Source organism: Quercus robur, chromosome 11 (assembly GCF_932294415.1).
Source record: "Quercus robur chromosome 11, dhQueRobu3.1, whole genome shotgun sequence".
NCBI lineage: Eukaryota > Viridiplantae > Streptophyta > Magnoliopsida > Fagales > Fagaceae > Quercus > Quercus robur.
The window spans coordinates 50,915,210-50,929,629 of NC_065544.1; the positions used below are offsets into that span (position 1 = coordinate 50,915,210).

General features: G+C 33.7%; 1 protein-coding gene and 1 pseudogene across 1 annotated transcript; both read left to right on the forward strand.

Annotated features, from left to right (window-relative positions):
• LOC126707619 (probable 26S proteasome non-ATPase regulatory subunit 3) overlaps window positions 1-14,420 on the forward strand; it is a 153,546-nt pseudogene that overhangs the window by 4,465 nt on the left and 134,661 nt on the right.
• On the forward strand, window positions 990-4,246 carry LOC126707620 (SEC12-like protein 2). Its single transcript, XM_050407375.1, has 5 exons — window positions 990-2,880; window positions 3,158-3,233; window positions 3,339-3,459; window positions 3,929-4,045; window positions 4,147-4,246. Exons 2-5 carry the CDS (start codon window positions 3,200-3,202, stop codon window positions 4,229-4,231), a joined length of 357 nt encoding a protein of 118 aa, XP_050263332.1. The 5' UTR covers window positions 990-2,880; window positions 3,158-3,199; the 3' UTR covers window positions 4,232-4,246.

Below are 14,420 nucleotides of genomic sequence, written 5' to 3' on the forward strand. Positions count from 1 at the left end.
TAAAATGATACTTCTAAAATTTACCAAAAAAAGTTGTGCCTTTTTGAAAATTTTAAGAAGTGTTCGATAAACAAACCAACAAATTTCAATTGTTTGGTAAGCAAGGGGTTTGGAAGTTAAATCTGTTTCCAAAGATTGGAAATCTCTTTTCTTGGGAGATAGACATGAGACACTCCCGGAATATCACCCTTCGAGCATGTGAAATGGCAGGGTTGTTGTATTCCCACCTCAAGAAGTTATTGAGGTTGTGCAATGTTCTACATATTTGGTAGGGCAATTTTTTGACAAACAGTAACCATTTTTCCTGGTAAAGTGGTCTGTTTAGACTTTGTGGAAGCTGTTTGGTAAGGTGGAGGTGTTCGCTTTTGAGAAGGGCCTTTTCTTGTGTTTTGGTTCAAGATTGGGATGCTGTCCTTAATGCTAGATTATGGTATGTGGCCAATAGACCCCTCTTTCTTTGAAGATGGCAGCTTGGTTTGCAACTTAGTAATCTAAAGTTGGGCAAAATTCCTATCTGGGTGAAATTTTTGCAACTGCCTATAGAGTTATGGACCCCCAAGTGCTTGAGTTATATAGCAAGTAGAGTGGGAAGGCCATTATATGCTGATGCAGTCCCTTAACAACACCAGAGGCTTGGATATGCTAGAGTTTGTGTGCAAATTGGATTTGATGATGAACTTCCTGATTATTTGGTTGTTGAATTGCCTGATGGAAAGATCTTGGAAGTTGGAATTGAGAATCCATGTAAGCCTGAAAATGTTTGCATTGCAAAGCGTTTTGTCACTTATCCAAATTCTGTCCTTCTAAACCTTCCAAGACTTGGGTTCCCAAGAATAAGGGTCAGGTTCACAGGACCTCCCTCCTCTCTGAAGATATCTGAGGCTGGGGGTGGAGGAATTTCTGTGTCACCTAATAGATTTGGCCCTCTTCAAGTTGGGAATGGTAATGATGAGGGGGGGCTACAGAAGCAGGTCTCTGTCCTCAGGAAAGATGACTTGAGTGCACTTCAAGATAAAGCTAACATTTCTGAGTCCGCGGGTGGTACTGTGAATGATGTTGTCCCTGTTCTTCTCGATACTGGAATGAAAGACCCCAATGTTGCATCTGTGGTGTCCCCCAATCCTAGGCAAGGAAATAGGAGAGTCACTAGAGCTCAAGTGGCTGCTGGGATGAAAGCTGAAGGGTGTGAGGAAGGGGCACCAGTCCAGTTCACTCTATTGGAATTTCTGGATGCTGGCATAGAGAAGGGAGCTAAACTAAAGTCAATAAAAACTGTGAAAGCCATGGAAAAGGGTAAGATTGTGCTTAACCCTGTTAATACTCCAATGGTGAGTGATGTGAACAGTTTACTTGAAAATTGTTAGACGATAGTGTTGTGATTGAATGTGTGGGGTCTAAATGATCCTTCTAAACAAAGAGAGGTAAAGAAATTAATTAGGGATCAAAGAGCTGATTTGTTTTATTTAGTTGAGACAAAGGTTAGAGATAGGAATGGCCTACAGATAAAAGAGGCCTTATTTCCAAATTGGGGTTTCCTCAATAATTATGATAATCATGAATTAGGAAGAATTTGGGTTTGTTGGAACACTAATATTTTCCATGTCTTAATGGTGTTAAAGGCTGATCAAGTTATCCATTGGGAGGTGGTGTTTCTTTCTAATTCAGCAAAATGGGAAGTGCCTTTTGTTTATGGTGCATACTGTGGTTTTAAAAGGCAGGAGATGTGGCAAGCCATTTCTGGATCACAATGGAGGACTAGAGATAGACCTTGGGTGGTTTTGGGGGATTTCAATGTAGTTAAAGACTAGAGTGAGAGGTTTGGCGGATTGGGGAACCCTGGTTTTGAAGCTGAATTTGCTAATTGGATGGGTGTTCAAGGACTATTTGATCATCCTTATATTGGTGTTCTGTTCTCTTGGAATAATAAGAGAGATGCTACTGCATTTTTGGCTAGGAAGTTGGACAAAGCCCTCAGTAATTCCATTTAGTTATCTGTTTTTCCTTAGACTCTGGTCGAGTTTTACCTCCTGGGATTTCAGGCCATGCTGCCATCTTTTTATCCCTTTAGTCTGTGCAGAATGCTAGTCCTGATTCTTTTAATTTCTTTAATTTCTTAACTGCTAATGATCATTTCCTTGAAATTGTAAGTCAAGTGAGGTCTTAGGTTGTTCATGGAACTCCTATGTTTCTCCTCTACAAGAAATTAAAGCTCCTGAAAGTTGAGTTAAAGGTCTTTAACCAGACCAGGTTTGGAGGAATTTCTGTGAGACTTGAAGTTGCTAAGGCTCAACATGACTCAGTCCAGTTAAGTCTCCTGAATAATCCTGGTTGTTCTGAACTCTGTAAGTTGGACAAAGTGCAGAGGAAGCTCTTCTGTACAAATCTGTTAGTAGTGCAGAGGAAGCTTTTCTCAGGCAGAAATCACGGGTCTATTGGCTGAGGTTGGGTGACCAAAATAGTGGCTATTTGCATAGAATGGTGAAAGTGAAGGCAGCTAAAAAATAAACTAAAATGTCTTTATGATGCTTCTGGGGCAAGGGTGGATATTCGGCAGATTAAAGAGTTAGCAGTGAATTTCTATCAGCAGCTAATAGGGACTTCTTTGGTTCTATTTCTGACCTTGCTCAGATTATGCAGAAGACCCATCCTGAGCAGCTGAGAATGGAGTTGCATCAGGAAGTTACAGATAGGGAGATTCAAGACACTTTGTTTTTCATGGACGGTGACAAAGCCCGTGGTCCTGATGGATATACCGTCCAATTTTTCAAGAAAGCTTGGCATATGGTGAAGGGTGATGTCTTGACTGATATTCATTCTTTCTTCTCCTCATCTAAGCTCCTAGGTGAAGTGAATGCTACCATTATCACTCTTGTACCTAAGGTAACTAAACTATTCCACTATGTCTTTGTTTAGACTTATTTCTTGCTGCAACATTATTTACAAATGCATTACTATGCTGCTGGCCAATCGTCTTAAAGCTTGCCTTGATATTCTCATAAGCCCTACTCAAACAGCTTTCATTCCTGGTAGAAGTATAAAGTAAAATGCACAGGCATAATACTAGTACATCTTTTAAAAGTCTTCATGATTTTCTTTGATTTGATTTGATAAATCTTTTATAATATGGATTGAACTAATAAGATTTGTTTACATACAGGATTAAGTTTTCTGCTTTTGTAGATTGTCTGCGAGTAATGATATGAATCAGGTTCTATATATTGCTGCAGTGACAGGTGAAAATCAGACTAGAAGCCATCCTTCCAGTTTTTGAAAGAAGTGCTTACCTTTTATACCGTACCATTTCATGAGCTGATCATTGTGATTATTATTCTACATAGGTAAAGGTAGAAACATTGTAACATGGGATACAAAAACCTGGAAGAGGATAGGATCAAAGACTGTAGTACGTGACACAATTTTGGCCTTCATTGTTTCACGAGATGGAAAGCTACTTGCCTGGTAAAAAAACTTGTTTGGCTAGTTCAAGTTCTCGTGGAGATGAATTTTCACCTTCCTCGTGATTTTATTTTTCAAGTTCTGTATCCTTGATAGATGTGATTGTTCTTTTTATCACCAACAATCCTCCCATCTAGAGTTATCTACAGTATAGATGTATCTCACTATGGTCAACACTGAGAGAATACAACTTACTTTTTTTTAAAGACATCCTGCAATAGTTTCTGAGACCGTTGGCTTAAGGAAAATGGTTTATATGTCAGGCCCTCAATCTGTTTGCCGTCTTGAAATGACTAAAACTTGCATTTTTGGTCCAATCCTTTGTGGGAAGGACCTCCTCTATTTCTGAAAAAATGAACTTTTTGTTTTTTTTGGTCTGTAACGATACTTACGGTGTGGTGTATGTTTTAACTCTTACAATGCATTTTCTCGAGCACTTAACATTTCCTCCCTTTGATTGGTTGACATGCAGTGGGACAACTCAAGGTGATGTTTTTATTTTAAATTCAGCCAGTAAGCAGTTTCAGACGGTTGTTAAGAAAGCACACCTTGGCTTTGTAACTGCACTTTCATTCTCGCATGACTCAAGGTTGTAACATACATATCTGCATTTTACTTCTTGATCACAATTATGCTGCAGCTCTTTCCTTCAATTAATTTGATAGAGAAGCATGTGAACTCTGAATACAGGGCTTTGGCATCTGTATCCCTGGACTCAAGTGCAAGGATGACACTAATTGAGGAAAAGAAGGACGCTGGTACACGCCTCACTTGATTATTTGATCCGATTATTTAATAATTTATCCATTTCCCGCTGTTGAATTGGGGGTTTGTCTATCTTGTGTTGATTTCGGATTCTCTCTCAAATTTTTTTTTTTTTTTCACAGGAGCATGGAGCTAGTGGGCCATCTTGTTCGTCATTTTACTCGCCATTGTTGTGTATTTACTATTTTATGAAGAATCAAGTTAAGGTGGCAAAATCCGACTTAACACAATATGAAATTAGCAGGTTATGGGTTGAGATTTAATGGGTTCGTGTCATATTTAGGTTGACATGAATGATTCATTCTATAAACTTTTTGTGTTTGTGTCCAACTCACGGAACTTGTTTGACTTGTCTAACTAAATGTCATTAACCAATATACCATTCAAAATCCTAGGTATATAAACTTATTTTCTTTCTTAGTTGCATTCTCCCAAGTCCTATGGCTGCCTCTCACTTGACCTCAATTTCACCTTATTTTCTTTGCCACCTAGCCACCGTCACCCTTCTGTCATGGGGGTCACGTTCACCATCGTCCTTTACTTCTCTCTGTCACTTGAAACCCTAGTTTTTATCTTCTTTTACTTTCTTCTTTGAATTCTCTGCCATTGTCGTATCATTGTCATCGTCCTTTACTCTTACCTTTATCTATGTTTCTTAAATTGATTATTGTGATATGACATTAGCTATTGTAGTTTATTTTGTTTCACATATTGTGATTGATTATTTATGATATTAAGATATGCTTCAGTTTTAAATGATTTTTTGTGATGCAGTTACTCTGTTAGTTTTGAATTTTATATCAAAAAAACTATTTGTTTGGTTTTTCATAATTTAGATCAATTAAATTAATACTATTTTTTTTCTTCCTGTTTTGATAGAATTTGACAAACAGATTGACATGAATGCCCCATTTAATAAAAAGATTGTGTTAGGGTTGAAGAATTTTGACCTATTTAACAAATGTGTTGGGTGAGTGTCGACCCATATAGTTGAATATTCATGAGATGACACGACACAACTTTAGCATGCCAATAAGAATTGCCACCCCTAATCAAGGAATCCTTAGCTAGAGATGACAATTTTGAAGATCTTTTAGAGCTTGTAGGATAAGTTTATTCAGAGTTCTTAAAATTCTTTTGAAAATGGGTGGATTAGATTTGTCACGTCATCAATAATTTAAAGATGCCAAAACAAATCACTTATTCTACCATGGAAGAATAGGTTCTAAAACCTTAATAATAGAGTTATCTTTACAACCTTAAGAATCCTACTCCATTTGAATCGGCAATTTATACCAGAGAACAGTCTACAAACTTTATAATATGCATAGGACGGCTTTGGAATACACAGTATTTTTAATGGAAGTATTGTTTTGGCCCCTCTTCAAGCTCAATTGTAGTTGCCCCAATAGCATGAACTTTATTTTTAACATTTTGTTTTTAATTCATGTTTGTTATATACACTGTTTGTTACATACTGAATAAAATTACACAGCATTGGCTCTCTCATGGAGAGATTTTTATTTTTTATTTTTTACCATATGGTATCACTGCCACTGTTAATCAACATCTTTTTTCTTTGGACAAATCCCATAAATTTTCTTGAGGCCTATATTTGTACAATAATATGCATTTCAAAGTGGTGCTCGATTATGTAACATGATGCATTTGAAGATTACCGTTGATGCTGCTTTCAAGTTCAGATACCAAACAGGCAATTCCTCTAATCTTCTTCCTCACAAACGATTAAAGTGGTTTTTTTTTTTTTTTTTTGGGGTGGGGGGGGGGGGGGGGGGGGGGGTGGGGGGGACTCAAATTTGCAACTTTATATATACAAGCAAAGACTTAACCCTAGAATTTTGGGGTTTACTATTGATCTCGACTGGTTAGTTATGGTTGGTCATATGTATTTTTTTCTCAATTCTATATCTAAAACCAAACTCAATGTTGTTCCCTTAATCTACTAATGTGATTTTTGGTCTTTCTCTATTTTTTCCCACTCTCTCAATTTGATCAACTCACTCATTCTTAGTGGGAACTTGGATAAACTCACTCTTTCTTACTAGGAGCTTTTTGATATTTTCCTTTTTGAAAAAGTGGTGCTGTTTGGAATTGGTTTTTTTTTTTTTTTTTTTTTATTATTATTTTTTTTTAATTTTTAATTATGGTCCGGTTCATGTATACCCTTAAAGCATATATTAATCATTCATTTTGGGAATATTTTTATGGAAAATTGAAAAAGCTGTCAAAATAATTAATTACTTTTTTGTTTTTTCATAAAAAGTTCTCTAAAATGATTTACTAATATATACTCTAAGGGCACACATTAGGAAAATATTCTTATTATTATTTTTTTTAAAAGTGTATAGTAAAAAGTAAAAAATGTTCGAAAGTGCATTTTGAAAAAGTTGAGGGTTTGATTAGTATTTACTATTAATCAAAATTATAGTTTGACGTGTAAATTACCAAATAATCACAATATATATATATATATTTATATATATATTGTTAGGTTCTAAAGACTTAGGATTTATGTATTTAGAACTCTAATTTGTATTGTTGGCAAACCATGATCAAAACAATGTGCTTAGAAGTGTTTAAGTCTAGCTCAAAGTTGTGCATTTATGTAAAGTTGGAATCGAGTTAAAGCAGGAAAGGATTGTGCCTTCGGCCTGGCTCGATCGATCAAAAGACAGGCTCGATCGATTGAAGCCCGGGCAGAATGTTTTTCTGCAGATTTTTCCAACTCAGCCCTAAGTGTTTTTAAAACGTTTTTAGGGTTTCTTATTTGTCCTAAGTATAAAAGGAAAACCCTAGTCACGTTTTAGTGTTGCTCATAATTGCAGTTTTTGTAAATCTCTTGTGAGATCTAGAGGAGCTTTCCTTTACACAAACTTAGGGTTTTCAAGGTGAAGATTTATCTACACCTTGATGATCAATTCAGTTGCTGCCATTGAAGTTTAAAGAAAACACAAGCGGGTGTGCTTATATCTGGTGGTGAATCCAAGAAAGAAGGAGTCCATGGATTCAGAGCTTGCACGTGGTCGTGTCAGCAAGTTCTACTGGTTGGTAGCAATAAGAAGTCGAGCGTGGGAGCTTGTAAGTCTTATTGTATGAACTTCAATTCTTTTAAGATAGTGGATTCAAGTTTACCTTCAGGATAACTAGGTTAAATCCTTCCAAGGTTTTTACCGGTTTGGTTTCCTGGGTGATCATATCTTGTGTTATTTATTTTCCACTGCTTTGCTTGATTTGATCTTTGTCATTGTGATAACCTAGACTTGTTAAATTGGACTAAGTAATAACTTGACTAATTACCTAGGTTAAATCAATTGGTTTTAAGGGGTCTAAAAACCATCATATATATATTTGATACTTATGGATTACCTTAATAATAATAATAATAATAATAATAATAATATTTTAAATCAATCATAATTATATTATAATCTTCATTAAATTCATAATTATAATCAAATTTTAAATTAATAATAATATTATTATATTATACTAAATTTTTATTAAAATTAAAAAATAATTGTTATTTATTAGTATTATAAAAAAGACAAGACAAAAAGTCACAATAATTTTACAAAATTTCCAAACTAGTGCGTCAATTCAAACATGACCCACCATAATCTTTAATTTTTTTTTTCCTAATAACTTTTGTTTTTTGCTTACTATTTTTGTTTTTACTATAATTTATTGATTTTCATTTTTGTCCATACCCTTGCTTTTTTTTTTTTTTTCCTCTCGCTCTCTCTCTCTACCATTTGTTAAGCATCTCCATCCGGTTTTCATATCTCATCTTATTTTACCATTCCAAAAAACTACTTTATCAATTATATCATACTATTTTACAATACCTCCAGCATCCCAAACTTTTATTTTCCTATTCTACTCATTAAAATACACAATAAAATAATATTTCTACACAATAAAATAATATATTCTCCAGTCACCGTGATTTATTCTTTCTTTCTCATTCTTTCTGTTCAACAACCACAAATTTTATAGATAACACCATCACCACATGCCCACCACCGCCCACTGCTGCTGCACTACACACACCTGACACCACCACCACCTCCAGCAACCCATAATCTACCATCAACACCAAAAAAAAAAAAAAAAAAACCCAGACCATCAAACACCAAACACCAATCACCCAAACACCACAGCCCAAGAACATTATTTATTCTTTCTCTCTCTTTCTTTCTGTTCAAGAACCACAATCACCACCACCGCTGGCAACCTATAATCTACCGTCAACACCAAAAAAAAAAAAAAAAAACTAGAGAAAAGACCAGAACCACGCCGCTGCACCTATTGCCCTCTGACCATCAACACCACCACCACCACCACCCTCTCCGCCCATCAACACCACACACCAAAAAAAAAAAAAAAAAAAAAAAAAACACAGCAACCCACGATCAAAAACCAGACCCACCACCGTCAAAGCTCGAAGGAAGTGGATTTGCTTCTGGGAAGCTTGAAGGAAGTTGATTTTGTTGACCCACATGGAAAAGGAAAAATGAAAGAGAGAGAGAGTTGCCGGAGAAGGAAAAAAGCAGAGACCCACCCATCACCAATCTAGAAACCCACCGCCGATCTAGAGACCCACCATCGATCTAGAAACCCAATGCCGATCTAGAGAGTTGCTGGAGAGAGTGAAGATATTGAGAAGAATCAGAGAGCAAGAAGAAGAGAGAGAAGGAAGAGAGAGAAAAGAGAGAGAAAAAAATGAGAGAGGAGAGATAAATAACCGGGTTAAAATGAGAGAGGAGAGAGAAATGAGAGTATTAAATTTTTTTTTTTTTTTTTTTTATGCAATTCAGCTACAGTACCATCTTACATTTGAGATGGTATTGTAGCTATATCTCAAAATAAATTTGGCCTTTTAGCATTTGGCCTTCCCATTGTTAAGCAGTTTTGGGGCTTAAATGCCAAATGTTCCTAACATTTGACATATACAAGCCCCACTCTCTGGTGCTGAAATCTGATTTTTTTTTTTTGGATTTGATTAGTTAGGATTTGATATGGACAACAGTTATAATGATATGAGGTGCTTGCACCCAACGTAACAAGTGGCCTCAGCCCTCAGGTAGATGTTGTAGTTGGCTCAACAATCGATAAGCTGACTTTATAAACATTTCTTGTTGTGCTTAGGACGCATATGGGGTAGCTCTGTATTTTGGTGGAACCGTGGAAGGCCTTTTATAAAGATAGAAATTAATTTCTAGTATGGCATCAGGACATCACGGCCTAGGTACGAGTTGATATTGCTCTGTTTCTATTTCTTTTTCTTTTTTCATTTTCATTACACAGCACTAGTATTTATAGAGATAGAGAGTTGATGTGCACTATAGTTTCATATTGTGTCAAGCAATTTTTGGGTTCATTTTTATGATAATAGGTTCCAAAATTAATTTGCTCTAGGCCACTTTTTGGCATATTTTGGTATATTCTGTGTCACTATGAAACCTGCTGAAGGCCAAAGTTTAAATTTTTACTGTGTTTTTGACTTTTTGTTCTTGCAAAGAAATTAGTTCTTATACTATTTTTTTTTAATTTTTAAAAATGGGGCTAATTTTTGTTGTTCTATATGGCATTAAATTACAGAATTATGCCAATTGAAAGTTATGTACTACTTTTATGTGCTTAAATTTGAAAGGATAGTTTAAATAGTTAAGTAATGTATTAGGACCTAATTCTAATTCAATTTATTGAAGACATTTAGTGGGACTTTTTAAAAAATTATGTTTAAATTTATATACAAAACTAAAATTTAGGTTTTTCATTATTTTAACAAGACACCTGATAGGCATATTCAAAGTATTTTTTATATTAATTTTAAACTAGCATGTAACTCAATGCAAACGCATGGATGCATTTAAAATTAAACAAAATTTTTATTATAAAAATATAATAATTAGTCAAATTAATTTTTTTTTAAAGCTGTAATACATACATTCATGCATACATATAGATACATTTAAAATTAAACACAATTTTTATCATAAAATATAGATAATTAGTCAAATTATTATTTTAAAGTAAACGTAATTATTCATATATTAAAATTCTTATCTAAAGCTAATACTACTTATGATCATTTTTTTTTCTTCTAATTTTTAATAAGATAGAACATGTGGTGATTTTTGTTATATGATGATTTTTATTTTATTTATTTTTTGAGAAACATGTGGTGATTTTTATTGAGTACATGTGATTTTTTTTTTTATTTTTAAATTTTATAGTTCATTAATATTAGATTCTTAGTATTTTGTACTTATTAACTCACTTAACACAAAGATTAAAAAACTTAAGCAGACACATGACACAAGTTTAAGTGGATAATTATGGTGTAATTCCCAAATTTAGACTTATGGTGCAAAATTGAATTATAATGTCAAATTATAATTCAATTTTCTCTAAGCTTCACCAATTAATATATATATATATATATATATATATATAGATGACTTATAAATTTGAATTTTTTTTAGTAATATGATTATGTTTTTTATGGTTTATTATAATGGACTCCTCGTTTTCTACACTAAATTAACTAATTTGGTACAAAAATTTAAAAATTTAGATTAGATAGGACACATGATGCAAAATTCACTTGGCACAAAATTCTAAAATTTAAATTAGATAAGACACATGATGCAAAATTAGACTCTAATTGAATTCTAATTTTAAATTTAATTGAATTTTCTCTCTGCTTTACCTATTATTATTATATATATTTGTAAACAAAAAAAGTGTTTCTTCGTTGGCAGTGTTTATTTTCATAGGTAAAATTAAGGCCAATTATTACATTCATAATAGACAGCTCATGAGAAAATTGATGATACTTCAGTGTTATTAAAAGATTTATTGAACACTCAAAATAGTTTTCCAATGTCTCATAAAATAAATTTGCATAATAGAGGCAAAAACAAATAGTTTTTCTTCAAATAGATGGTAAAATAATACATTTTAAATAACTTGTTAATAATCCAAAAATGATTTATTTATAAATGTGATTTATTTAAGTGCCATTTAGCCAAAATTATATCAAATACAAAAGAACCAAAAAGATATACATAGATAGACCAAAGACAATATAACGTCTACATCAAACCCCAAACAACATTTAACTTCATCCCCCCCACACCACCGCCCCCCCCCCCCCCCAAAAAAAAAAAAACACTTCTAGCTGCAACCTACAAGAGGAGAATTTCTGGAATTAATATGCCTTCTTTATTATTCAAATCTCAAAGTTGATTATCAACTGAATTACAATGATAAGATAATTGAACATATAATAATCTAATAACTCAATAGATAGCTCTACCTAAAAATTAGGAATTTATTGGTTGAATTCTAACTCGAATCGACTACTACCAGCTCCCTTGGATAAAGGAACCACTCCATCCATTACTCATACTTTTATCCATGTTGCTAGTCATTTGCATCTTCTATTTCTGTTGCAAGATATTCACGCCATCCACGCTAAATTGATAATGTTAATCCTCATCGTCATTCTTAGCTTTGCTGAAGCCTCACACATCCATGCTGAAGCCTCATACATCAAGTTGAACTATAAAAATTACACAAAGTGCTATCAAAATCACAAAACAAACTGAAATGACAAAAGAAAAGTGAAATAATGTAAAATTATTTGTCATGATATAGGACAAGAAATTTCATTAACTTATTTTAGCACCACATTAACATGAATCCAAAGCTACAACAAGTTTAGACAAACCTAAACTCTATGAAGCCTTTCAACAACCATTTTCTTTGCCATTGAAAAAATTGTGGGACATTTAGTAATAATTTGAATACACCACCACACACCCTTGGTGCGATGGTCACTCCACAAGTATAAGTGCTTGTAGAGTGTGGGGGGCAAGGGCCGGGGTTCAAGTCTCCAGGAGGAAGCTTCGCACACATATACACTTAGATTAGGCTAGAGTAGAATTCTATCTTGTATAAAAAAAAAAGTAATAATTTGAATACAAGAAATATACTTTGCAATGTGCTTCTTCCAATTTTATTGTAAACGAGAGAATTCTTAAAAAATTGATAAAGAAATATTATTTTAATGAGTTGTAGTTTAAAATAGATAATTTGATATGGGGTGTTTTGAAAAGTGTTCGTGTAAAATAGAAAAAATGGGTTTTTATTCTAAAATAGACAGGAAATTTCAGATGAACCAATGCCAATGCTCTTAGCTTCTTTTAAAGAGTACATACAAACCATATAATACTTGGTGTTGATAACTTATCACTATTAGTAGCAAATATGTGAAAGTATGAAGTAAACCTGATCATCTCAATCTATCTTCTCCATGGCCTGATCATGTCGAACTTTCTCCTCCACGCCCTACAAGACATGATCAGGTACTGGAGGTCGTGGAAGAGACAGTTCGACATGATTAGGTCCTAGAGACCGTGGAGGAGACACTTCGACACGACTACGTGCTAGAGGACACAGTTCGACATAATTAGGTCCTTAAGGCCGTGGAGGAGATAGTCCACGGCCTCAAGGACCTGATCATGTCAAATTGTCTCCTCCATGAGCTGCACATTAGCTAAACTCATTACCAAGATATTCAACATAATTAAACAGGATATTCACATTAGCTAAACCCATTAGTTTGTGTGCATGTAAATAAAAGAAAACTATGAATATATAGTACTGGTTATCTATCGTGGCTGCATTAATGAATGTTGGATCTACACCCAAATCCAAAGTTCCAAAGCATGTATCATCGTAAAACAAAGCTGATAATAACATGCATGTAAAAAATTATGTGCTTGTGTGTGATAGGAAGAAAAAGATTAATTTTACAATATGAAAACTAAAATACCAAATTGAACACCCAAATCAAACACCAAAATTAAATCTATATAAATCCCAAATTAATAGAACCCTAATTGAAAAAAAAAAATGAAAAAATGATAGGGAAAGGTTAGGACCTTGAGGTTGATGGAAACCCATTTGACAGGATTCTTTTCATTATGGTTTGCATCCTTCCATCCTTCAGAAGCTTTCGGAAGTGCTATGTGGTCACTACATAAGAATGTGTACAAGGTTATACAAAACTCTGTCATTATAATCAACATCCTAAAGCTAATATCCAATCCAAAAATGAGTAACCAATGTTACATATTGAGTGTCGTAGAGGGCAGAGAATAGAGCAAACATTTTCTTACGACCACGACCATAAGGCTTAGAGTTCTAACCATTATTCTAAGCGACCCAACAATATCAATAACCCCAAAAGAATTATTGTGATACATTTACTTTAGGACAAATAAATTCAAGCAATCAAAATCAAGCAAATCCATCTTAAAATTACAATTTCAAACACAATCATACAAACCCACAATGAAATTCCACTTAAAATGTCTATCGCTTTCATTGAACTATTTGATTAACAAGCATACAGACGTCACTTAGTGCAAGTAAAGCCAATAAAAATCACCAAAGAAGGAAAACCATATTGCTGCAAAACATCACAGAGATCAATAAATTAGACTAAAAAATATATGAAAACACGTATGCAAACATGTATCTATGAAAAACTCAAAAATATATAACAAATTCTCTTCGATTCATTTAATAAAGAAAAATGATAACAAACTGTTATCCAAACCTTCATAAATTGCACTAATATCCTTTTTTATAAGCAAGCAAAAAAGGTAAGCTGTCTAATTTTCCAATTGGATCAACAAAATTGGAAAATTCTTAATGGAAGAAGGTAAGCTGTCTATGAATCCAGCCATAGATATAAGAGGCATATGAAAGTAACAATGACTCCAATCAATCAATTATCCAACCTAGCACACACTATCCTTAAGTTGATCCTAGGCACCTATTTTGGAACCCATGTTATACCCTACCATTCAAGAACTTAAGTGCAATTTGCAGCATGAGCTTGGAACTTTCTATTACGTGACAATGATGAAACTACTAATTTTTAGCTCTTTCTCCCAAAATAAAACTTTTGCTCCACTGATACCTTAATTTCCCTTCTCAATTGGTTTGGAATTTGAACAAACAAAAGCCTCTAGTAGAATGTAACACTAAAAAAAAATGCTATAAATAATTGGTAATGTGCCAAAAATAGTTAATCAACCTCATGCAATTCATTTATAAGTCATTTAAGTTAAAACAAATAAGTAATTGTACTAAAGATT

Bases quoted from the DNA above. Each gene is read 5' to 3' on its own strand.
- LOC126707620 (XM_050407375.1), top strand. From the start codon at position 3,200: ATGAATCAGGTTCTATATATTGCTGCAGTGACAG. The intron at 3,234-3,338 runs GTGAAAATCAGA...TATTCTACATAG, and splicing joins ATATATTGCTGCAGTGACAG to GTAAAGGTAGAAACATTGTA. The intron at 3,460-3,928 runs GTAAAAAAACTT...GTTGACATGCAG, and splicing joins GATGGAAAGCTACTTGCCTG to TGGGACAACTCAAGGTGATG.